Genomic DNA, 25,655 nt, shown 5'->3' with positions numbered 1-25,655 from the left:
CAGAGCCCTTCTGCCAGCCGAGCTGTGGAGCCGGGTGCCCACCTCTGGAGAGCTGCTGCCAGGAGAGGAGCCGATCCCAAACCAGGTCCTCGTCCTTCTGGAAGGGGCTGTCCCTGCAGACCGTGGCCCCTGGGGCAGCGCCGGCACTGGACGAGCTCCACGGACGCTGCAGGCGCTTCCCCGTCCGGTCCGGGCACCAGGTGTAATCCTCCTGGGAAAAACAAAGAACAATTGCATGAAAGTCAATTCAAAACAAGACTTGGAAACAAGAAAAAACACAAAGCCTCTCACTGTTTCATGGGCCTGAGGAGGGTCTGACCACTCCATGTGAGAATTAAACCTGTCCACGGGTGGGGAAAATCCCCACCTTTCCGGCCCGTAAATGCACCCCTTCCTCAAGGGCGTGCAGAGCAGACTAGCTGGGGCACAGCTTCGGAAGCCGTCCCCCTCTGCCGCCCCCATCCACATGGGTGGATGCTTTTGTCAGGCTGGCTGCCCCCGCCTCAGCCCCTGCCAGGCTGGCTGGCAGAAGCTGTCAGCAAGGCCAGGAGCCGGCTCCCCTTCCACAACATCCATCCCCTGTCCTGCCAAAAAGCAGCTCGGCGGCTGGCGGAAAAATTAATATTCCCCAGCGCCGCCGAGCGGGGAACCTCCGGCGCGTGGCCAGGCCGAGCCCTGCCGTGCCTGGGAGCACCAGCATCCCCCGCCCCTGCGCCAGCTGGGGACTCATCTTGATTCCATCGGGGCGCAGAGCGTGTCCTCCAGGCAGGGGCCGCAGCCAAAGCCAATCGGCTCTGCCCCGCCAGCGGCCAGCTCCAGGATGGTGTTCCCAGCTCCACGTCGTGCTCCAGAAGAACATGCCAGCTGTGCCCCGGCTTGCAGGGACATCACGATGCCATTGAGCTGCAGGGGGATGTTTCCCCTGTCCCAGTCCATGGCACCTTCACCACACTGCCACCACTTCTCCAATGGGAAGGGCAGTACGGAGCCGCTCCCTCCACAGCTCGCGGGGACCAGCGGAAGCAGCATCTCCTCGGCTGCGCTCTCTCCTCCGCGCCGCGGCCGCAGGGAAATGCTCCGGGGTTTTCTTCCAGCGCCACGAGACACGTGCCGCTGCTGCTTGCTGGGCTCCTGGATCCTACTGTGCACAGGGAGGCATCTCTGCTGTCTCCTGGGCCAGGCAGGGCTCCTGCAGCCAAGAATGCTCAAAAAGGTCCTCCAGAGCTGGCCTGTCTGTGGGCTCCATGCATAAACACCACCTGATGAGGTGCTGGCACTCTGCGGAGAGAAACCAGAAACCGCCGCTCAGCGGGACAAGGCTCCTGTCCATGCTCTCCCACATTCCACAGTGCCCAGGCCACACCAGGAGTGCTCAGAGCTGCAGCCAAAAGTTTCCTATCGATCCTCTCTTGCGGAGGACACCAGCACAGAGGCACAGGTGCCACCTCCTCCAGCTAAGCCCAGGAGATCCTCCTCCTCACCAGCTGCAAGAGCAGGACGCTTATGTGCCAGCTGCCCCTCCCAACCCCGTTCTTCCCCTCATGCCTTGAAGGAGCATCCCCACCTTGAGACACCCGGGGCAGGAAGAAGAGCTGGCCCCGGACGATGTCCTCGTTGCTGTGGAAAGGAAGGTGCCCACAGAGCAGCTCATAGAGCAGGATGCCCAGGGACCAGATGGTGGCTGGCTGGCCATGGTAGCAGCCAAAGAGGATCCACTCTGGTGGGCTGTACTCCGGCGTTCCTATGGGACATGGGCACAGCTCATCAGGCCCATGCTGCTCCTTCCCTCCCAGCCAGCTCCCGTTCCACAACAGCCAGCCCCTGCCCTGCCAAAAAGCAACTTGGCTGCAGCTGGCTGAGGATGGATTCCCCCTCCTTCCTTCCCTCCCTCCTTCCTTCCCTCCCTCTTCCCCCTCTGCCAGCCAAGGGGGGAACTCCGCTGCCCGGCTGGGCCCCGGCTTTGGGCTCACCTGACATCCGGGTGTAGAATGTGTCCTGGAGGATCGTGCCGCAGCCGAAGTCGATGAGCTTCGCCTCGCCTGTGGCCAGGTCGACGAGGATGTTCTCGGCCTTGATGTGGCGGTGCAGGACGCCGCGGCTGCTGCAGTGCCCCATGGCCTCCAGCACCTGGCGGAACAGCCCCCACGCCACGGGCTCCGTCAGGAACCGCCGCTCGTGCAGGAAGTACCAGAGGTGCTGACAGCGCTGCGGACGCTCCATGAGCAGCGCGAAGCCCTCAGGCACCTCAAACCAGTCCAGGAGCCTCACGACACCGGGGAAGCCAGGCCGCGACACCATCCACAGCAGCGCCAGCTCCAGGGGCACAAGGGCGCCCTTGCGCTGTGGGGGGACTGCGATGCCATCAGCGGGGCCGATGCTGCGCTGCACCTCGGGCAGCCCCTACCCGGCCCCGCCGCGGCTCGCCATGGCCCGGCCCGGGGCGCTGCGCGGCCCCCGCTCACTCCACGCTCGCTGCCCTCGCAGCGTTCCGGCTGCCGCCCTGCCAGGCCTCGCCTCAGCCCCGCCCGGCACGCCCCGCTGGCTCCTCCCGCTGGCCCCGCTCACTCCCCAGCCGCGCCCACTCCGAGATGCGCTCCCGGGACACTCGCTTGATGGCCGCCTGCGAGCCAAGGCCAGTGGCGGGCTGAGCTCGTCGCCCGCCGCCCGCCGCCCGCTGCCGCCCTCCGAGCCGGCGCCGTCTCTTCCCGGGGCGCCGTCGGCGAGGCGGGGACCGGAGTAAACGCTGCCGCAGCCGCCGCTGCCCAGCAGCGGGCCCTGCCGCTAGAGCTTCTCTAGGGGAGGCCTCTCCGCCCGTGCGGGCGGCACTGCGCTGCCGCTCTTCTGCCCGGGGCACCCGCCTGCCTGGCGCGCTGCTGCTTGCCGAGCCGCCCCGGGCTGCGGCGGCTCAGGGCCGGCGGCCGAGCTGGCGAGCGGCGGAGCTCGGAGCGGGGCAGCTGCTGGCCACGCTGTCGGCCACGGGGCAGGAGCCGGGCGGCAGCGGGGCGGCTGCGGGCGGAACCGCGGCAGGGGCTTCGTTCGGGCCCGGGGCCTCGGCCGGGGCTGGGCCAGAGCCCGCGCCAGGTGCAGCCAAAAGCCCGCACTGCTCCGCCAGCACCAGAGCGAGCGGCTCTTCCAGCGGCACCACAGCCAGGACGGAGAGAGCCCGGCCGAGGCGGAACCACAGCGGGCCGGGCAGGGGCGGGCACGGGGCGGCCCCGCCGAGGGGCCCCTTGCGGGACGCGGCATCAGCCGGGCTGGGAGAGGCGGAACACGGACGGCACGGGACAGGACAGGAGTAGAGTGAGTGTGAGAGGGAGAAGGGGATGTCGAGCGAGTGGGAAGTCGAGCAGAAAACCGATCGAGAGAAGCGCTGCTGGTGGTGGTGGTGGTGGTGGTGGTGGTGGTGCTGCTGCTGCAGAGCTGCCGGAGCTCGCGGCCGTTCCTCCGTTGTCCCCGCGAACCCAACGGAGGAGCCGCCGCGTGCCCCAAGGAACAAAAGAGAGAAAAAAACAAATCACACCCCAAAGTCATTCCTATTAGAGAAGTAACCAAAGAAAACAATGTAGCAATAACGAAGACTGTTGGCTTCTGGCTTCTTTCTTCTTTGCATGAGACCAAGCATTTCATGGGGAACAGTTGCCTCTTCTGACAATTTTGCCAGAGTGGACAGGAGCAGAGCGTTTACTTTTCAAGTAGAAAAGGGAAATCGTGTCAGTAATGTCATCTCTTTTCATCCTCTGTTGACACAGTTGCAGGCTGCCAAAAGACATGGTCTGCAGTGTGGAACTTGGGGCCAAGTTTCTTTTTCTGCCAGAGGATGAAGAGGCAAAGTATCCCAGAATCATGGAGTCGTGGCATGGTTTGGCTTGGAAGGGATCTGGAAAATCCCATGGCTGCAACCCCCCTGCTGTGGCTGGGGACCCCTTGCACTGGACCGGCTTGTCTAGAGCTCCATGCAGCCTGGCCTTGAACACTGTCAGGGACGGGACATGCACACCTTCTCTGGGCAACCTGTTCCAGGAGAGTCTTTTTTCTGATCCCTTACCTAAACCTAATCTCTCTCCATTTGGATCCATGCTCCCTTGTCCTGTCCCTGCCTGCCCTCGTACAAAGTCCCTGTCCAGCTTTCTTGTGTGTTGCCCTCAGGTACTGGAAGGCCACAGCTGGATCAAGGCTGGGTCTCTTTCCCAGGCTGAAGAAGCCGAGCTGTGTCAGCCTTTCCTTGCAGGAGAGGAGCTGCAGCCCCGGCACCATCTGGGTGTCCCTGCTGGGCCCCTGCTGCAGCGTGTCCACGTCCTTGCCGTCCGTGCCGAGGAGCCCGGCAGAGGCGGAGGCAGCGCTGCAGGTGCAGGGTCAGCGGCGGGGAGGAGACCCGGCCCTGGCAGCGGCTCCGGGAGCAGCGATTGGCGCTGGGCCGCCCGCGCTGCAGAGAGCCAGGGCCCTTGTGCCTGCCCTTGTGCCCAGGGCGCCTTTCCCCGCCGCCCGCCCGCCCGCCCGCTCGGGGGAAATGCCCCCTGTGCCGCCCCTCAGGGCCGCCCCTCGCCGCTGCCCCGGGGGCTCCCGGCGCCGCCTGGAGGGGCCCAGGCCTCGGCCTCACCCTGCTCAGCCCGAGGCCTGGAAAAGCAGATTCAAACACCCACCCAGAAAGTGCCCCAGGATGCCAAGGTCAATCTTTTGTCACCAGCACGGCTTTGCTATCAGAGTCTGGATGGGAGTAGAAAATCACCAGGGGAAAAGAGCATGAACAAGTTCTGCCTTGGCACTACCTCAAGCTGTGGGGTACCAGTTGTTGGTTTCACTGGCTCTGGATTGAAGGCACTTGAGACAGTAATTCATGTTCAGACTCAAATGTTTATTATTTCTTATCAGTAAAACAGCCTCATTACTGGGAGTTCAGCAGCTTTTCATTAGAAGGCACAAAATAGCCAACAATCTCTCGTTCCAAGGTCTTTTAAGACTAAACTATCCAATTAAGAACTGACACCTAGATTATTTTCCCTTTTAACCCAATAACTGATCCCAAAGAGCCTGCAATGTGGAATTTCTGCCCAATTACAAAAAGCCACCCAATCTCATGAAGAAGAAGGAAGAAGCATGAAGAAGAAACCCAGGACGAAACACTGTGCCCTCCATTTTGCTTCCATCCACAACATACTAAAAATCCCAAAACCTCAATTTCTCAGAGTCAGAGTGGACCAAAGCCCAAACACTGGAGGTGATAAGAATGGACTAAAACCACAACCAAGGAATCTGCATCGCCCTGAAATACCTTTCCCCTTACATCAGCCTGTTGCATATTCATAGACCCTCATGCATATCCATAAACTACTTTACATATTCCAGGAATGATTTTACATGGCCCCTCCTTGGGTCTGCCTTTTCAGAGCATGTGTGTTTCTTGGCTGTGGTTTTGGCTCCTTCTCTTTATCACCTCCAGTTTTTGGGCCTTGGTGCACTCTGCCTTCAGACGGGGAGTGCTGATAGTTGGCAGATCTGTACAGGTGTCCTCATCCTGGGTGCATTGGATGTTATCCCACCCAAGCAGGCAGTTTAACACAAGCAGCTATTTCACTGAGCTTAATTAACAACAGAAATAAAAACTATAGAACAAAGTTACTTTCAGAAACAGTCCCAGCCCATATTTGATCCCAGTCTGTGTGGTCCTGATCCATATGGTCCCAGTGCCTGGGATCCCAGTCCATAAAGTCCCAGTCCATATTTGATCCCACTTCAGGCTATCCTGGTCTGGAGGGTTCTGATCCACGTGATCCCAGTCCAGGTGATCCCAGTCCATATTTGATCCAAGCCCATATTTGATCCCAGTCTGTGGGGTCCTGCACACACTCCCAGGGTCTGGAATTCCAGTTCCCAGCCAGGAAAAAATGTTCCTGCCCTTGAACTTCCTTCCTATCCCCTCAACAAATTGCAATAAAATTATAAACAAAGAAATAATAATTGAAATTAAATAAATTATAATAAAAAAATATCAACTCTTCTTTGCAATACTCCAACTATGATTTAACTCAAACCAAAAATAAGTATTATTATAATATTACCAATGCATATAAATAAACAAATTATATATCAAGAAATACCTTTTGAAAATTTTAACTCGATGACTAATGTACTTTAGATAAAAAATATCTAAAGAAACTAACAAGCAATCTAACACATCTTAGTTAAACAATTCATATTACAAATATACTAAACACAAAACCAAACACCACTATAATTTCTCAGACATTTCAGCCAAAAAATTAAACTTTAATAACATCCTTAAGTACTCTTGAAAAATTAAAATTATTTTTAAAAAATTAATTGTGTGTGGGTGGTTTTATTTCAATATTGGTTTTTGGACTGTTTGGGTTAGATGATTTAAAAAATGGGATTTTTATAGGAATTGAATCAGCTGAGAAGGTGGCACTCGGCAAACAGAACTGACTGAAAATGAACGGGACAGAAATCAGTAACTCTGAAAGTTTTATTTGCTATCAAATACATCCCACACAATCCCCATCCCATTGCTCCAAATTGGGATCCCACTTCTCCCAATCTCCTTCCAACCCCATCTCACCCTGGTGGCTGTGGAATGGATTGAGTTTGGCATGGGATTGAGTTTTTTTGAGGAGGGAACAAGGAATTTAAGGTAGGATTGAGCCTTTTTGGGTTAACATTCAGTTATTTTCAGTGGAATTTGAGTGGTTTTGAGGGGACAGATCCATCCCTCTTGGCTTTTGGAGTAGAGAGAGATGGAGAAGAGAAAAAAATTCAGGCCAAACCAAAGGACAAGCAGCCAGGCGTGTTCCCAACATGGACCACAGGGACTGTGAGTGACCAGGGCTGTGCCCAAAGTGCCTCCTCCAGTGGGGGATGGAGCTGCAGCAGCGCACGAAGCTCTTCCCGCACTCGGGGCACTCGCAGGGCTTCCCTTACCGGTGCCTCCATTGGTGTTTGGTCAAGGTAGAGCACCTGGAGAAGCTCTTCCCACACTGGGGACACTCGTAGGGCCTCTCCCCAGTGTGGATGCGCTGGTGGGTGACGAGGGTGGAGTTGTACTTGAATCCCTTCCCGCAGTCAGGGCAGCAGAAGGGCCTCTCCTCTGTGTGAATCCGAGAGTGCAGGAGGAGATGGGAGCTGGTCATAAACCTCTTCCTGCATTTATCACACTCATAGGGCCTCTCCCCAGTGTGGATGCGCTGGTGATTGACAAGTTCGGCGTTGTACTTGAACGCCTTCCCGCAGTCAAGGCATTGGAAGGGCCTCTCCTCTGTGTGAAACCGATAGTGCCGGAGGAGATGGGAGCTGGTCTGAAACCTCTTCCCACACTCGGAGCACTCGTAGGGCCTCTCCCCTGTGTGGGTCCTCTGGTGCGAGTTAAGGCGGGAGCTCCGGCTGAAGGTCTTGCCACACTCCCCACATTTGTAGGGCCGTTCCCCAGTGTGGATCCTCTGGTGCACGATAAGGCTGGAGCTCCACCTGAAGCTCTTCCCACACTGCCCACACTTGTAGGGCCATTCCCCAGTGTGGGTCCTCTGGTGCCTGATCAGCTCGGAGTTCCACCTGAAGCTCTTCCCACACTCCACGCACGCGTGGGGCTTCTCCCCATCATGGAGCTGCTCATGGAGCACCAGCTCCGAGCTCTGGCTCCATCTCCGGCCGCCTTCCCGGCCCAGGCTGGCTCTTTCCCCCTCACATCCCCACCATCTGCGTTTGCAGCCCCTCCTCGAGTGGCATCTCCGGGGCTTTTCCTCCCCGTTGGCTTCCTGCGCTGTGGAGCCGCTCAAAACGGCCTCTTCCACCAGGTTCTGCCGCGGGCATTTGTCCTCCCTGCTCTCCATGCTCAGCTCCTGCTCTGGGCGAGGAAGGACAAGGACAGCATGGGATTTGCCTCCGTGCCACAGGCAAGGGCAACGAGATCCCCCCAGGCCGTCTCTGGGGACGCACTGCCCCCTCTTGGCTCTCCCCATTTCGGGATGCCGGGGCTGTTTGGGCTCCCGGGCTCCCTTCTCCCCTCATTCTCTGCTCTGCGCTGCAGCGGCTCCAAGGAGTCCCCCCTGCCCCTCTCCAGGCTCTTGAGGCTCCCGCCAATGGCGGCGCTCCCCCCTCTCTGGGCTCCCCACTTTGGCCTCCTGGGGGACACAGGGCTCTGCTCCTCCAGGCTGCCTCTGCCGGCAGCCGCCACTGCCACCCCCCGATGTCCCCCCGAGGGGCCTTTTCCGCTCAGCCTTGGACTTCTTCATTCTCCAAACATCCCCCCAAAAACCCAACCCAGGAACCCCCCGGGATATCCGGGCCGGGCTCCCCCTCCCCGCTCACCTGCGCCATGGGGGGGGCGATGATCCCACAGGTGGGGGCTGTGAATTCAGGCAAGGCTGGAACGCATGGTCCCCCCAGCTCAGCCTTGATCTGCCTTTGTCCCTCCTCTTCCTCCCTCTCCTCCTGTCTTATCTCCCCCTCCTTCTTCTCCTCCATCCTTCCTCCCTCTTCTCCTCCCCCCTAACCCCGCCTCCTTCCCTGCTCTTTCTCCTCCCGCTCCTCCTCTTCCATCCCCCCCTCCTCCCCTGCCTTATCCCTACCCCCATCTCCTTTTCCATCCCGCCCCTTCCATTCCTTCTCCTCCTCCTCCCCCCTTACCCCGCCTCCTCCTCCCCCTCCATCCCTGCCCTTCCCTCCCTCCTCCTCCTCCCCCAGCAGCAGCCACACCCTCGGTGCCCCGTTCCCGCAGCCCTCGCAGCCCGCGGCAGCAGCGGCGATGGAGCCGGGACAGGTCGGCATGGGCAGCGCGGGGCTCTCGGCTGCTCCCAGCCGCTGCGGGCGGGGGGAAGCCGGCCCGGGCCAAAGGAGAGGCAAACTGGGCAAACTGGGGGCTGCACATCCAAACTGGGCCTTGCTGGGGACCCTGCCTGGCCACTGCCAGCCCTTGGGGCTCCTCTCGGCACATCCGCCAGGGGGGAACGCACACAGGCCTGGGGGATCCCAGGAGTGGCAGCTCTGCCAGGGACTGGGCTGCACTGGGATCGTACTGGGAGTGACTGGGGCTGTACTGGGTTTGTACTGACATCATACTGGGATCGTACTGGGAGTGACTGGGGCTGTACTGGCTTTGTACTGACATGAGACTGGGATCATACTGCCATATCAGGGCAGACTGTGATTGCACCTAGGGACACTGGGATCATACTGGGAGTGAGTAAGAGCCTGTGGGGGGCACTTGAGACCATGTTAGGGACAAATGGGATTTACTGGGATGAACTGGGATGGTGCTGAGTGTTACTGGGAGTAGCTGTGAGGAACTGGGGACATGCTAGGAGCAACTGGGTGGAACTGGAACTGAATGGGTGCATGCTGGGGGTGATTGGAAACTGCTGGGCTTATACTGGGGTGAACTGGGATCATGCTGGAGCTGACTGGGATCATTCTGGCAGTGAGTGCCACTACACTGAGGCTGACTGGGAGTGGTTGGGAGCAAATGGGATCATACTGGAAGGAACTGCAAAGATGCTGGAGGGAACTGGGATAAACTGGGAGATACTGGGGGTTACTGGAACAAAAGTGAGGGTGAAAGAGAGCAACTGGAACCATGTGGAGCACAACTGGTTCATACTGGCAGGGACTGGGAGCACATTGGGGCCATATTTGAATCATACTGGGAGGGACTGGACTAATACTGGGAGGATCTGAGAGGGACTGGGAGCACACCCTGCACATCATCCCCCATACTGGGCCTGACTGGGAGCAACTGGGAGCACGCTGGCAGCAAATGGCATCATACTGGGACTGACTGGGCTGATCTAGGAAGCAACTGGAACCACACTGGAGGCAGCTGGGACCATACTGGGAGAGAGTGGAAGCAACTGGGATTATACTGGGACCACACTGGGAAGGCTGGCATGTGACTGGGATCAAACTGGAGCTTACTGGGATCATATTGGGGTTGAAAGGGAGTGACTGGGATCACAGTTTGGGCAACTGGGAGCAACTGAGGGAAACTGGGATGATGCTGCAAGCAAACTGGAGAAACTGGGAAGGACTGGATGCCTGCTGGAGGCAACTGGGATATACTGGGCATGACTGGGGGATCATACTGGGAGAACTGACACCTTACTGGGGCCACTGGCAGTGCCTGGAAATGACTGCAGACATGCTGGGGGCAACTGGGATATACTGGGAGTGTCTGTAACCATACTGGGGGGACTGGAACCACACTGGGAACAACTGGGACCATGCTGAGGAGAACTGGGACCATACTGGGGGCAACTGGGAGTGAGTGGGATCATACTGGGAGGGACTGGGATCATATGGGGAGTGACTGAGACTATAGCAGGGGCAAATGGGTTCAACTGGGACCATCCTGGGAGTGTCTGTAACCATTGGGGAGTGACGGAAGCACACTGGGAACAGCTGGGCCCATGCTGGGAGCAACTGGAATCACTCTGAGGGTGACTGGAATCATGCTGGGATTGACTGGGAGCAACTGGAATGGAGCTGAAAGCAACTGGGAGGAAGTGGGGGTGACTGGGAACACGCTTGAAGCAACTGGGATAAACTGGGAGAGACACTGAGTTACTGGGATCATACTTGAGGGTACTGGGGTCATGCTGGCATTGATAGAGAGTAACTGGGATCACACTGGAAGCACTGGAATTGTACTGGGAGTGTCTGGGAGCAACTGGGATTAGACTGCAAGTGACTGGGATCATACTGGGAGTGGCTACAACCATACTGGGATTAGAGTGGGTGTGAGTGGACCCTGACTGGGGGTTACTGGGAGCTACCAGGCCCATCCTGAAAGCTGACTGGGGACTTAATTAGCAGAGCTGGGAGCAACTGGGGTAAAACTGGGGGCAAGTGAACCACGCTGAGGTAACGGGGAGTGCCTGGCAATCACTGCAGAATGTTCAGGGCAACTGGGATAGACTGGGAGGGTCTCCGACCATCCAAGTGGTGATTGGGACCAAACTGGGAGTGACTGGGAAGGTGTTGGGGGAATTGGGAACATACTGGGGTCAAGTGGGAGTGACTGGGGCCCTGCTAGGAGAGACTGGGATCATACTGGGAGTGCCTAGGACTATGCTAGGGACAACTGGGAGAACTGGGAACACACTGGATGAAAGTGCGAGGAACTGGGAGCAACTGGGACTGTGCTGGTAGTAAATTGCATGATCATACGGAAGGACTGGCAGGGACTGTCTTCATACTGGGAGCAACTGGAATCCTGCGGGGAGTGAGGGGATGTGACCAGGATTATACTGGGAGTGCACAGGCCTATACTGGGAGCAAGTGGGCTCATACGGGGAGCAGCCACTGCCTGAAACTGGACCCCCCAAAAACACCTCCCAGGGCCCCCTGATGTCCCCCCGAGGGCCATCTGCGGCTCGGCTTTGGAGCCCTGCCAGCTGCAAACATCCTCCCCAAAATTCCCAAACTCAGGCACTCCCCGAGATATTTGGGCCGCACTCCCGCTGCCCGGGCACCAGCAAAATGGGGGGCGATGCTTCTGGGACTGCGGCGCCTCCAGGGAGCGTCCAGGCCACGAGATTCTCCCTCTCCTCTTGTACTGCGGGTGCTCGGCCTCTTCCTCCCTCCCTCCTCCTCCTCCCCTGTTCCCGAAGGCCGAACCGTGAGAGCAAATGGGGCAGGGAAAGGCCGGAACCCTAAGGGGAAAGGGGGCGAGGAAAGGGCGGGACCGTGAGGGGAAAGGGGGCAGGGAAACAGCGGAACCCTGAGGGGAAAGGGGGCGGGGAAAGGGCGGGAACCGTGAGGGGAAAGGGGGCGGGGAAAGGGCGGGACCGTGAGGGGAAAGGGGCGGGCTCAGGCCAAGGGCGGCAACTGTGAGGGGACACTCTGGGAGGCGGCACCCTGCAAACAGAACTGCAACATAAACGGGAAAGAAAGCAATTAGTCTGAGAGTTTTATTTGCCATCAAATACATCCCACACACCCAGCCCCACACAACCCCCATCCCACCTCTCCAAAAAGGGATCACACTTCTGCCTGTCTCCTCCCAAACCCATCTAAGCCTGGTGGGTCTCGAATCGAGGGGGTTTGGCATGGAATTGAGGTTTTCTGAGGTGGGAATGAGCTCTTTTGGGGTAATATTGAGCTGTTTTAAGTGGGATTAGGGTTGTTTTGAGGTGACAGATCCATCCCTCTTGGCTTTTGGAGTGCAAAGAGATGGAGAAGAGAGAAACATTAAGGTGAAAAAAAAAGGAAAACAAGCCACCTGTGTTCCTAACATGGACCACAGGGACTGTGGCTCACCAGGGTTGTGCCCAAAGTGCCTCCTCCAGTGGGGGATGGAGCTGGAGCAGCGCATGAAGCTCTTCCCGCACTCGGGGCACTCGCAGGGCTTCCCTTACCGGTGCCTCCGTTGGTGTTGGGTCAAGTTAGAGCTGCAGGAGAAGCTCTTCCCACACTGGGGACATTTGTAGGGCCTCTCCCCAGTGTGGATGCGCTGGTGAATGATGAGATGGGAGTTGTGCTTGAATCCCTTCCCACAGTTGGGGCAACGGAAGGGCCTCTCCTCTGTGTGAATCCGATAGTGCCGGAGGAGATGGGAGCTGGTCTGAAACCTCTTCCTGCATTTATCACACTCGTAGGGCCTCTCCCCAGTGTGGATGCGCCAGTGCTTGACGAGGGTGGAGTTGCGCTTGAATCCCTTCCCACACTCGAGGCATTGGAAGGGCCTCTCCTCTGTGTGACTCAGAAAGTGCCGGAGGAGATGGAAGCTGGTCAGAAACCTCTTCCTGCATTTATCACACTCGTAGGGCCTCTCCCCAGTGTGGGTCATCTGGTGCCTGATTAGGTCAGATCTCTGGCTGAAGCGCATCCCACACTCCCCACACTCGTAGGGTCTCTCTCCAGTGTGGATCCTCTGATGCTTGATCAGATCAGAGCTCCAGCTGAAGTTCTTCCCACACTCCCCACACTCGTAGGGCCGTTCCCCAGTGTGGATCCTCTGGTGCTTTATAAGGTCAGAGCTCCTCCTGAAGGTCTTCCCACACTCCCCACACTCGTAGGGCCTCTCCCCAGTGTGGATCGTCTGGTGCCTGATCAGGTTGGAGCTCAGGCTGAAGCTCTTCCCACATTCCACGCACACATAGGGCCGCTCCCCAGTGTGGGTCCTCTGGTGCATGATCAGGTCGGAGTTCCACCTGAAGCTCTTCCCACACTCCCCACACTCGCAGGGCCGTTCCCCAGTGTGGAGCCTCTGATGCTGGAACAGGTTCCCTTTGTGTCCAAAGCTCTTCCCACATTCCACACATTGGTAGGGCCGTTCCCCAGTGTGGATGTGCCGGTGCTTCACGAGGGTGGAGTTGCGTTGGAATCCCATCCCACAGTCGGGGCAGTGGAAGGGCCTCTCCTCTGTGTGACTCTGATAGTGTCGGAGGAGATGGGAGCTGGTCTGAAACCTCTTCCCACACTCCCCACACTTGTAGGGCCGTTCCCCAGTGTGGGTCCTCTGGTGCCTGATCAGCTCGGAGTTCCACCTGAAGCTCTTCCCACACTCCTTGCATGTGTGGGGCTTCTCCCCATCATGGAGCTGCTCATGGAGCACCAGCTCCGAGCTCTGGCTCCATCTCCGGCTGCCTTCCTGGCCCAGGCTGGCTCTTTCCCCCTCACATCCCCGCCATCTGCGTTTGCAGCCCCTCCTCGTGCGGCATCTCCGGGGCTTTTCCTCCCCGTTGGCTTCCTGTGCCGTGGAGCCGCTCAAAACGGCCTCTGCCACCAGGTTCTGCCGCGGGCATTTGTCCACCCTGCTCTCCATGCTCAGCTCCTGCTCTGGGCGAGGAAGGACAAGGACAGCATGGGATTTGCCTCCGTGCCTCAGGCAAGGGCAACGAGATCCCCCCAGGGCATCCCCAGCAGGACACCGCCACCGCCACCCCCCCCCCCCCGATGTCCTCCCGAGGGGCCTTTTCCGCTCAGCCTTGGACTTCTTCATTCTCCAAACATCCCCCCAAAAACCCAACCAGGGACCCCCCGGGATATCCGGGCCGGGCTCCCCCTCCCCGCTCACCTGCGCCATGGGGGGGGCGATGATCCCACAGGTGGGGGCTGCGAATTCAGGCAGGGCTTGAGACCGCGTGGTTCCCTCCGCTCAACCTCGATCCACCCCTCTCGCTCCTCTTCCATCCCCGCTCCTCCTCCTCCTCCTCGCTAACCCCACCTCCTTCTCCTTCTCCCCTCCTCCTCTTCCATAGCCCCATCTCCCCCTTCCTAACCCCGCCTCCTCCTCCCCCTCCATCCCTGTCCTCCTCCTGCTCAGCCTTGATCCGCCTTCGTCCCTCCTCTTGCTCTCGCTCCTCCTGTCTTATCTCCACCTCCTTCTTCTCCTCCATCCTTCCTCCCTCTCCTCCTCCCCCTCAACCTGCCTCTTTCACTGCTCTTCTCCTCCTGCTCCTCCTCTTCCATCCCCCCTCACCCTCCTCTCTGTTATCTCCATCTCCTTCTCCCGCCCCTTCCATCCCTTCTCCTTCTCCTCCTCCTCCCTAACCCCTCCTCCTTCTCCTCCTTCCATCGCTGCTCTCTCTCCGCCTTCATTCCTTCTCCTCCTCCTCCCCCCTCTACCCGCCTCCTCCTCCCCCTCCATCCCTGCCCTTCCCTCCCTCCTCCTCCTCCCCCAGCAGCAGCCACACCCTCGGTGCCCCGTTCCCGCAGCCCTCGCAGCCCGCGGCAGCAGCGGCGATGGAGCCGGGACAGGTCGGCATGGGCAGCGCGGGGCTCTCGGCTGCTCCCAGCCGCTGCGGGCGGGGGGAAGCCGGCCCGGGCCAAAGGAGAGGCAAACTGGGCAAACTGGGGGCTGCACATCCAAACTGGGCCTTGCTGGGGACCCTGCCTGGCCACTGCCAGCCCTTGGGGCTCCTCTCGGCACATCCGCCAGGGGGGAACGCACACAGGCCTGGGGGATCCCAGCAGTGGCAGCACTGCCAGGGACTGGGCTGCACTGGGATCGTACTGGGAGTGACTGGGGCTGTACTGGCTTTGTACTGACATCATACTGGGAGTGACTGGGGCTGTACTGGCTTTGTACTGACATCATACTGGGATCATACAGCCGTATCAGGGCAGACTGTGATCACACTGATGGATACTGGGATCATACTGGGATCATACTGGGAGCGAGTAGGAGCCTGCGGGGGGCAATTGACACCATGTTATGGGCAATTGGGATATACTGGGAGTGACTGGGATTATGCTGAGGGTGACTGGGAACAGCTGTGAACAACTGCGATCATGCCAGGAGCAACTGGGAGTGACTGGTTGCATGTTGGGGGTGATTGGAAACTGCTGGGCTTATACTGGGATGAACTGGGATCATGCTGGAGCTGACTGGGATCATTCTGGCAGTGAGTGCCACTACACTGAGGCTGACTGGGAGTGCTTGGGAGCAAATGGGATCATACTGGAAGGAACTGCAAAGATGCTGGAGGGAACTGGGCTGCACTGGGACATACTGGGAGTGACTGGAACAAAAGTGAGGGTGAAAGAGAGCAACTGGAACCATGTGGAGCACAACTGGTTCATACTGGCAGGGACTGGGAGCACACTGGGGCCATATTTGGATCATACTGGGAGGGACTGGACTAATACTGGGAGGATCTGAGAGTGACTGGCAGCACACCCTGCACATCATCCCCCAGACTGGGCCTGACTGGGAGCAACTGGGAGCACGCTGGCAGCAAATGGCATCATACTGGGACTGACTGGGCTGATCTAGGAAGCAACTGGAACCATACTGGAGGCAGCTGGGACCATACTGGGAGAGTTTGGAAGCAACTGGGATTATACTGGGACCACACTGGGAGGGCTGGCATGTGACTGGGATCAAACTGGAGCTTACTGGGATCATATTGGGGTTGAAAGGGAGCGACTGGGATCACAGTTTGGGCAACTGGGAGCAACTGAGGGAAACTGGGATGATGCTGCAAGCAAACTGGAGGAACTGGGAAGGACTGGATGCCTGCTGGAGGCAACTGGGATCTACTGGGCATGACTGGGGGATCATACTGGGAGAACTGACACCTTACTGGGGCCACTGGCAGTGCCTGGAAATGACTGCAGACATGCTGGGGGCAACTGGGATATACTGGGAGTGTCTGTAACCATACTGGGGGAACTGGAACCACACTGGGAACAACTGGGACCATGCTGGGGAGAACTGGGACCACACTGGGGGCAACTGGGAGTGAGTGGGACCAAGCTGGGAGGGACTGGGATCATATGGGGAGGGACTGGGACTAGAGCAGGGGCAACTGGGTTCAACTGGGACCATCCTGGGAGTGTCTGTAACCATAGGGGAGTGATGGAAGCACACTGGGAACAGCTGGGCCCATGCTGGGAGCAACTGGGATCACTCTGGGGGCACTGGCATCAGACTGGGAGTGACTGGGAGCAACTGGGATTGGACTGCAAGGGACTGGGATCATACTGGGAGTGGCTACACTCATACTGGGATTATACTGGGCGTGAATGGAACCTGACTGGGGCTTACTGGGAGCTACTGGGCCCATGTTGGGAGGAAAATGTGACCCACTGGGAGCAACTGGGATCGGCTGGAAGGTTCTGGAACCATGCTGAGAGGACTGAGACTACAACTGGGGCAACTGGGATCATACTGGGAGCAACTGGGGCCACCCTTTGAGCAACAGATGGAAACTGGGATGATGCTAGAGGAAACTGGGAGGAACTGGGAAAGACTGGGATCATTCTGAGGTAACTAAAACATACTGGGAGTGTCTGTAACCATCCTGGGGGCACTGGAACCACACTGGGAACAGCTGGGATCATGCTGGGAGCAACTGGGACGATGCTGGGGGAAACTGAATCTACCCTGGAGGCAACTGGGCACGACTGGGACCCTGCTGGGAGGGACTGGGACTATTCTTGGGGCAACTGGGATCATCATGGGAGGAACTGGGAACATCTGGAATTATGCTGGGAGCAACTGGGATCACACTGGGATCCCAGTGAGAGCAGCTGAGTCCATGCTGGGTTACACTGGGATCTCATTGAGAGCGACTGGAATCACACTGGGATTGACTGGGAGTGGCTGGTTTTGTGGATTTTGGGGGATTTTCTTGGCATTTTGAGGGGGAGTTTCTCTGGGGGTGGTTGGGGGTTTATTGAAATTTTTTGTGGCTCCTTTTGAATTTTGGGGGTTTCACTGGGATTTTATTGGGATTTTTTGGGATTCTCAGAAATTCCTGGGGTTTTATTGGGATTTCTAGGAGATTTTGGGGCATTTTATTGGAATTGTGGTGGCATTCCGAGGGATTAATTGGGGATTTGGGGTTTTTGGGATTTTTGGTGGGATTTGGGGGGTTTGGGTGTTGCCAGGATTTCTTTGGATCTTGGGGGAGATTTTGTGGGACTTTTTCTGGTTTTGGGGACATCTTTGGGGGATTGGTGGAGTTTAATCGGGATTTTTGGGGTTTTTGGCATTCCAAAGGATTTTATGGGCTTTTATTGGGATTCTAGAGTGTTCTAATGGGATTTTCAGAGATTTAATTGGGATTTTGTGGGTTTTATTGGGACTTTCAAGGCTTTTAAGGAGATTTTGGTGCCTCTCAGCCCTTCCCCACACCCAGGGAATGCCCCAAAGCCCCCCTAAAATTCCACTAAAACTTCACAAAATCCCCAAAAATTACAAGAAAACCCTCAAAAACCCCAGGGAATCTCCAAACATCCCAGTGGAACTCACCAAAATTTTAAAAACCTCACTAAATTTTCAATAAATCTCCCCCCAAAAGCCCCCACAACCCCAACAAAACACCAAAAATCCAAAATCCCCCAAATCAACAAAACCCCCCAAAATCACATAACCATCACAAAACCCAATAATTCTTCCCAAAAACCCCAATACTTCCCCCCAAACTCCAAACAAAATCCCCCAAAGCCCAAAAAAGCCACCCCCAAATCCCCAAAAACCCTCTCAGAACCCCAAAATCCCCACAAACCCCCCCAGACTCAGAGGGGCCGTCCTGGATCAGGGGGCACCGGCCGGTGGAACAGGAGCCACTTCAGGGGGCCCTGGGAGCTTTTTGGGGAGGGGGCACCATGGGAGACCCCCCAAAAACCGGGGGGGGGAACCCCTGCAGTGCCCCCTCCCCCCGAAACCCCCAGACCCCGGTTCAGGGTGGGCCTGGGACCCCCGGGACCCCCAAATCTCCCCCGGGACCCCTCCAGGAACCCCAAACTCCCCAGAGCTCCCCCAGTGTTGGCCCAGATCCTCTCTGGACCCCCAAACACTCCCCAGGACCCCAAAAACCTCCCCAGGACCCTCAACCCCCCCATTTCTCCCCAAAATTCACCCCAGACCCACCTGAGACGCCCCCAAATCCATCAAACTGCCCCAAATCCCCCTCAGACGCCTCAATCCCCCCAAACCTCATGAAATTGCCTCAGACTCCTCGAAATTCCCCAGACCCACCTCAGAACGGCCCAGATCCTCTCGCAATCCCCCAAAATCCCCTCAGACTCTCCCAATTCCCCTCAGTTCCCCCTAAACCCACCTGAGAACGCTCCAGACGCTCTCAAGCTCCCCCCAAAGCTCCCTAAAGCCCCCTCAGACCCACCAAAGCCCCCCTCAGACCCCCTCATTCCCCCCAAACCCACCGCACACCCTCGTGTTTCCCGTCGATGCCCCTAAAAATCCCCAATTTCCCCTCAGACCCGCCCCAAACCCCCCCAGTTTGGCCCCGGCCCCACCTCAGCTCCGCTCTCCCTCAGAATCTCGCGCCTCCACCGCGTGTGCGGGCTCCCAGCAATAGCGGCGCGGTGCGCCCCGCCCCGAACCAACCAATCAGCGCGCTGCACGTCCCTGAACTAACCAATCACGGCGCGGATCCCCTCAGCAAGGCCCACCTCCCCCTCGCCGTCCCAGCCAATCAGAGGCGAGCCAGAAGCGGCGCCCCCTTCCCCGCCGCCGCCGGGAGCCCCCGGGCTCGGGACAGGAGCGGGAGGGGCCTGAGAGGGGATCGGGGGAGGCGGGGGAGGGTCCGGGGGGGTCTGGGGGGGCTTTGGGGAGGGGTCCGGGGGTTTGGGGGGGTCTGGGGAGGGGTCCTGGGGCATTGTGGGGGGACCTGGGGGCTGCGGATGGGTCCTAAGAGGGGTCTTGCGGCTGCGCTGGCTGTTATGGAGTTGGTGGAAGCCTGGCGGATTCACAGCCCAGACCGCAGTGAGGAGCGCTTGCCTGACACGAAGTCAGTTCCGCGCTTGTGGGTCCAGACCGCGCGCAGGTGGCCGCCAAGGAGAGCGCGAAGAAATAAAGGAGGGACTCTAGCGCCAGTAAACAGGGTTGGGTTTATTTCAGCCCACCCAGGGTGAGCACAGGAACGGGGAAACAGGACCGACAGGGAGGGAAGGCATTAGAGCACTAGAGCAAGCAATAATGGGATGACATGAGCTTATAAAGGCAGGGGGTGGGAGTGGGTGGATACAGCTGACAACCAATTGGGGAATAAAAAGAATTGATACATGGATAACTGACACGCCAGGCTAGCAAACTAGACAAACCTTAAGGAGGGGCCCCAGCTCCTGCCCAATCACCCGATGCCCTGGTGAGAAGATTCTAGAGAAATAGGATGGGCTGCTGGGTGACGGACAAGGAGCCTGGGGTGGGGAAAACAAAGATACATCTACGAAACCAGGGCAACTAGGGAGGGGCAGGAGGATTGACAAGTAACAGTCAGGAGTAGGGGAATTCCAGAGCAGAACTACCTTAAATGAACAAGGGAGAACTAGAATAAACCGAACCGAGACACCACAGGTCTCGAGGAGGGGTCGCGAGACATGAGACACTCATGCCACAGTGTAAGCTGTAAGCGAAAGGAATTTTAAGAGCTGTTTTTGTTATTTCAGAGAAAGTTTAAAAGGGAGAAGCTGCTGTGTGATGTTATGATCGATTTTTGGTGCCAGGGTCCAAGGAGTTTAGGGCTGGAAATCCCAGCCCCACTGGATCCAAATGAGGAAATCACCTGGGCCTGTCCTACCAAGGTGTCACGTTGGTGAAATTAAAAGGCAAAACACGATCCATAAGACAGAAAGGAAAGTGGTACTGTCTCAAGAAAACCTCTTAAGCAAGCCTGGCTGCACTTTTTATTCAAGAGAAAAGCAAAGTTCAGGAGAAAATGAGAAGTGTTTTGCATGGCTGATCAAAGACATCTGGAAGATTTAGAAGAAAACCCAGCAAGCTGCTGCAATTGATAAAAAAAGATTAGTGCAGAGCAATTTTCTTGGAGATTGCCAGGAAAGAGCAGAATAGCAGAGAGCAGAGAAAGGGATCCACCCTGAGGTGTCTTGTCCATATCCATGACTGACTCCAACAAATCCAAGAATATCCTGAGCTGGCAGGGACTCACAGGGATCATGAGTCTGACTCATGGCCCTGCACAGGACATCCCACCACAGGTCTGAGAGCCTTGTCCAAACATTCCTTGAATTCACAGGGGCTGTGACCATTCCCTGGGGAGTCTGTTCCAGTGACCAGCACCCTCTGGTCCAAATCTGATGAAAATGGCACCAGGACAGAGTCCAAACCCAAAGACTAAGGAAAGTCAGGAGACCCCTTGGTCTGAATGCACTGAGTGTCCCAGCACCAGACCCATGATTCAGAATGGGCAGTCATCAATGCAAGATTAACTAATTGTGGGAGTCAGAAATAAGTTGAAGTGATATAAATTGAGGTTTTTGGTCTCACAGAAAGGTGCAATGGCCACAAGCTTTCAACGGAGGACTCACAGGAAGAAATGTTAGATTTCCTAAAAGGCCAGTTGAGGTTTTGGAGGATGGAGCCCACCAAGACCTCCAGAAGTAGGAGAGGGGCTGAAAGGATGAAGTCAGCAGGGACAGAAATGGGAGAAAAGCCACACTTGCCAAGGAAATTCCAGAAGCAGTGATGGCAACGGCAGCACTGGCTCCAGCTTCCTCAGCTTCTTCTTTAAGGTGGGAAAGGAGGAAAAGGGGGGGAAGATGTTCTTAGAAGGGAAGGCTTGGCACTGATGGGGCTGTGGACTCCTCACCTGAAACTCCCTGAAACTGTGACACTGGCTCAAACCACGGCATTTTTTAAAAGCTAATTTTCTTGATAGCAAAATTTTGAGTCTTGAAAGTGATCTCAGGCTTCACACCTTATCTGAGAAAAGTTCTTAAGCAAACACTGAAATTCTCAGTGATATGACTCCAAGAACGGAGATACAAGGGTAGGCATTGAGAACTCCTTGATTCCCCTGGATCATAATGCAGCTTAGGATCAGATTAACAAAGGAGGAATGGATTTAGGTGCTGGCTCAAGTCCAACATTCATTAATATTTGTGGGTGTGGATGTTGTGGCTGCCCCATCCCTGGAAATGTTCCATGCCAGGCTGGATGGGCTTGGAGCAATCTGGGATGCTGGAAGGTGTCCTGTGGCAGGGGGTGGGACTGGATGAGCTTTAAGATCCTTTCCAGCCTGAACCATTTGGGGATTCTGTGATTCCATGAACACGTCCACACCCAGCCTCACTCCAAACGTGTCAAGCAGGGATGGGGGTTGGCAGTCCCCAGACAACAGTGGGCAGGAGGAGAAGAAGCTGGCACGGATTAACTGAGCTGCTCTCCACAGAAAGAGCAGCAAGGGGGATTCTCAGCCAGGACCAGCCACAGAGGGACCCGGGCTCCTCCCTGGATGTGAGGGGGAATGCAAACAAGAGGCGTCACACATTCCTCTGTGCATCCCTCACCTGCAGCTGGCCTGAGGAGGTGGCCAGCTCACGGCCAAAGGGAAGGGTGTGTTTGTGCAGCATCCCGGCTTCCATGTGGGCCAAAGCAGAGGCAAACTCCCGTTTGATTAATGAGCCCTTGGATCCAGCTCCCTGCCTCCCTCCGCGTGCAAGGAGCACGATCCCAGCAGCACGCACTGCTGGCCTTCAAGGGCTGGCTGAGGCAGCTCCTGATAGCGCTGTTTATTCAGCTTCCCCAAGGAAACAGTGTGGATTTTATTAAATGATCCCATCAGTGTTTCTCCATGCTGTCATTGCAGACTCCAAAGGATGATTCCTGTTGGCTCGTAGGTCTTTGTCCGCGCACCGAGAGCGGCAGCCAAGGACAAAGCGTTCCGGGACGGGGCGGTGGGAGCCCTGCTGCTGCGGCTGCGCGGCCCTGCCGGGCTCTGAGCCCCCCGTGCCACATGCCAGGCCACAAAGGGGACAGCTGGCCCGCCAAGGACAGTGACACGAGGCACAGGGACACCTGGGACTGCCCTTGGTGCTGTCAGACTCCCGCATGGATGGCTTCAAGGGAGAGAGGCACAGCCCATGGAGACCCAGCCACAGGCAAGTTTTTTATGCTATTTGAAGTGGCACGGAGCCTTTTATCCCAGAAAAGCGGCACCTGTTTGTCACCTGCTGGTTCTTAGCCCTAAGAATTACATTGATACTGCCAGGCCAGTTTTCTGCCTATTTTTGCCATTTTTCCACCCCATCATTCCCTGATTTTATTCCCCAAACCAATTTTGCCTGTTTTGTATGCACGCTGGATTTCACCTCAGGAGTGAAGCAAATAATCCACTCAGTGAAGAAAACACAGCTATGAAGTGGAGGACTGTCCCCTTTGGGACACAAAAGCCACAGCCACCCACACTTGGACAAAGCAAGCTGTGGCAATGCCAGGAGTGACTGTGCAGTCAGTATGGATGGAGCCAGGAGTACATTCCCAGGGAATCCTTCACATGGGCTTGGAGAGGTGTCCAAAATGCAAAGCCCATGCTTTTCAGAGTACTCCCCTGTGTTGCTCTGAGTTTGTGCTGAGGTTGTGGGAATGAGCCAATCCTGAGATGTATCTTCCCATACTGAAAAAAATCCAAGGTTTTTGCTGGCAGGCACCACCTTTGTGTGTGTGTGTGTGTCCAAGGGCTTTGCTCTCAAAGCTCACCCTGAAGATCCACCAGATGCCTTGGTCACTTGCTCTCTCTGCCAAATGAGCAGAGGGCTCATGCTCTGGGTGAGGGGGGTCACAAAAACACATCCAGCAACTCCATGGCTGCTGCGGTGCTGAGATGATGAGTTTGCCCGGCTCACGTTCAGCCCCGATCAGCGACGAAGGGGCGCTTGAGGAGCCCGGAGCTCCTATCGCGCCTATGGGTCCCGAAGAGATCCACGATACGAGAGCGAAGGAGGGCGGCAAACGCAGGGAGGCGCAGGCAAGGAAAGAGGGACTCAGCCTTCAGGAAGGGTTGGCAGGTTTATTGAAGGAAGGTCGAAGGGGGAGAAAAAGCAGGGTGGAGGGAGAAGGACTGAGCACCGAACTGAGGGCAAGTAACAGCTTATAAGGGAAGGGGGAGGGCCTGGGAGGGGCAACACGACAGCAAATGAGGGTATGAAAAAACTGATACATAGTTTGATGAACACATGAAGCTAACAAATCAGCAAAAAACTGGGGAGGGGTCCCTGCCCTTGCCCAATCACTTGACACCCTGGGGAGAAGGTTCTAGAAGGAAAGGCAGGGCTGCCGAGTGATGGACAAAGGCCAGGGGTGGGGACAACAAGACACATCTGATGGATAGGGGAGGGGAAACGTGATAGACAAATAACGATAAGAACTTGGGGATTTCCAGGGAGAAAGGGGGAGCTTTTCAGGACGAGCCAGACTGAATTAAAACAACATTACACCACGCACCACCACATCTCCCCCTTTCGCAAACAAACAAAAAGGAAAGGGGGGATGGGGGGGACTAACTTATTATAATTATCTGAGTTCATGTTCTCAAGGTTCAAATTCGCTGTCCTCAGGGCCTTCTTCATAGGACAGTTCTTGGTCCAAGGGCCCCATACTGTCTTCTTCGTCAGGGTCTTCCCAAGAGTTTTCTTCCGGTGAGTTGGAGGGCGCTCGGAGTCGGAGGACTTCCGGAGAGGAGAGGGCTCGGTTAATAAAGTTTTTCAGTACTTTCCACAGTATTGAGGCAGCGAGTAACACAAGTATAAGTGAGAAACATAAATAAACGATTGGTTTCAGGATGGCTACTGCCCAGTTTGAAAACCCCCACCCGCGGAACATGTCCCCCAGCCAGTCGGTGGTTTGCGCTTTGATATTTTCTAGATGATCTTGCATGCGCTCAATGGAGACCCTCGCGTCTTCAGCCCTGGATGAGAGGTTGAGGCAGCAGAGACCTTCAAACTCCTCGCACTTATGCTGGTGTAACAGGAGGAGGAAATCGATGGCGGCTCTGTTTTGGAGTGTGGCTTGCCTCGTGACTTTCTCATCATAAAGGAGGTCCGTTAGGGCGGCTGACGTAAGATTGGCCTGTTTTACAACCCAACACTCTAGGCGGCCCAATTCGCCTAGTGACTTCGCGATCGCTACCCAAGGAAGTAAAACTGTGAGGGCAGTCGCTTTTGTACGGTCCCAATGTTCAATCACAGAGTCGCAGCCTTCATCTAAATTCTTTAAATCTCTTTTGATACGTTTTGAATCGAAGGTCGAATTGAGGCTTGCGCTTTTATTCTGCCAATCAATAATATGGGTCAGGTTGGGTGTAAACAGGGACAGCCGGCCTAACGCACATGGTCCCCCGATAGGATTAGATGGGATTCCCGCCCAAGCTCGGTTTCCGCAAATTAAGAACAAACCATGGGGAAGGGTCACTGTTTTGTCATTCGGGGAGGTGGCTAGAGGGATTTTTTCAACACGTTTGCACCATTGGTTCGGGGGATAGGAGGCATTGGAGGGGTTCAACAGGGTCAGAGTGCGTGGATACCGGAGTGAGGCGGAGGGGGGATGTTGGGAACCTGGGGCTTCTCTAAAATATAAAGGATTGCCGGGGCTGGGGATGTATCGGAAAATGAGACAAACTGGGGCAAGTGCGGAGCCGAGCAAATGGAGCTCTGGAGGGTTCACGTCAAGAGTAGGTTGTAAGCGGAGGTGGTCTCTCCAGGCGTTCCAAAAAGCAGTGGGGGATTTCGGGGTAGTTCTGAAGGAGTAAATATAATTGAAAGGGGAGGGAAGCTGGGAAGGGGGGAGCGGGATCCCCACGAGGCAAGACGCCATCGGGTCTTCAGCTGCCGCCGTGTTCAGGCAAAGGTGATCTTGCCCCAGGGCTTCCGCGAGGGTCCACCAAACATTAGGTTTCGGCTGGGGGAGAGTCCATGCAGAGCAGCTGGTGGTGAGCGTGGCCCAAAGGAGGTAGGTGGCAACTGGGTGTGTCTGGGGCCGTGCCATACCTGAAAAACTAAAAAGAGGCAGTATCAGGGAAGGAGAACTGGGTTTTAAGAAACGTGAACTAAATATTCGAATGGTTCTGGCTCATCACTGAATAAAAAACAGATAGGCGGAAGAAGGGGGTCAGGGGGCTTTCTTCGGCGCCTCCAACTGGCGACACGGACTTGTTGCTCTTTCGTCCGGTGTTTCGCTTCCCTGGGCACAAAAGGCCGAACCCATTTTGAGGGCACCCACTTGGGACCAGAAGGAGTGAGGACGCAAGCGTACCCTCTCCCCCAGGTCACCAAGTCAAAGGGTCCTTGGGTCTGCCAAGTCTCCGGGTCCTTGATGAGGACCGGAGGCTTGGCTGTAGGTTGCAGCGCGTTGTGGCTCCCGAAGTGTCTAACCATGGGCGGGTTCAGGCTCTCAAAGGAACAGTTCAAAAAATTCAAAGTGAACATCGCCTTTGAGAGTCTGATGT

The 25,655-nt window shown here is 56.5% G+C and overlaps 1 protein-coding gene and 1 pseudogene across 1 annotated transcript in view; one reads left to right on the top strand and one right to left on the bottom strand.

Annotated features, from left to right (window-relative positions):
- The window catches only part of LOC136570728 (uncharacterized), a 2,607,743-nt pseudogene that overhangs the window by 2,254,898 nt on the left and 327,190 nt on the right, over positions 1-25,655 (top strand).
- LOC136570729 (uncharacterized) overlaps positions 1-25,655 on the bottom strand; it is a 2,347,277-nt gene that overhangs the window by 2,106,677 nt on the left and 214,945 nt on the right. Inside the window, 2 exon segments of the mRNA XM_066571173.1 lie at positions 6,970-7,644; positions 12,315-13,570. Of these exon segments, the coding sequence (XP_066427270.1) occupies positions 6,970-7,644; positions 12,315-13,570 (1,931 nt within the window).

Source organism: Molothrus aeneus, unplaced genomic scaffold, assembly GCF_037042795.1.
Source record: "Molothrus aeneus isolate 106 unplaced genomic scaffold, BPBGC_Maene_1.0 scaffold_36, whole genome shotgun sequence".
In the NCBI taxonomy this organism is placed as follows: Eukaryota; Metazoa; Chordata; class Aves; order Passeriformes; family Icteridae; genus Molothrus; species Molothrus aeneus.
Note: the sequence above shows the minus strand (reverse complement) of the source record. Positions and strands in the feature narration are given on the sequence as shown.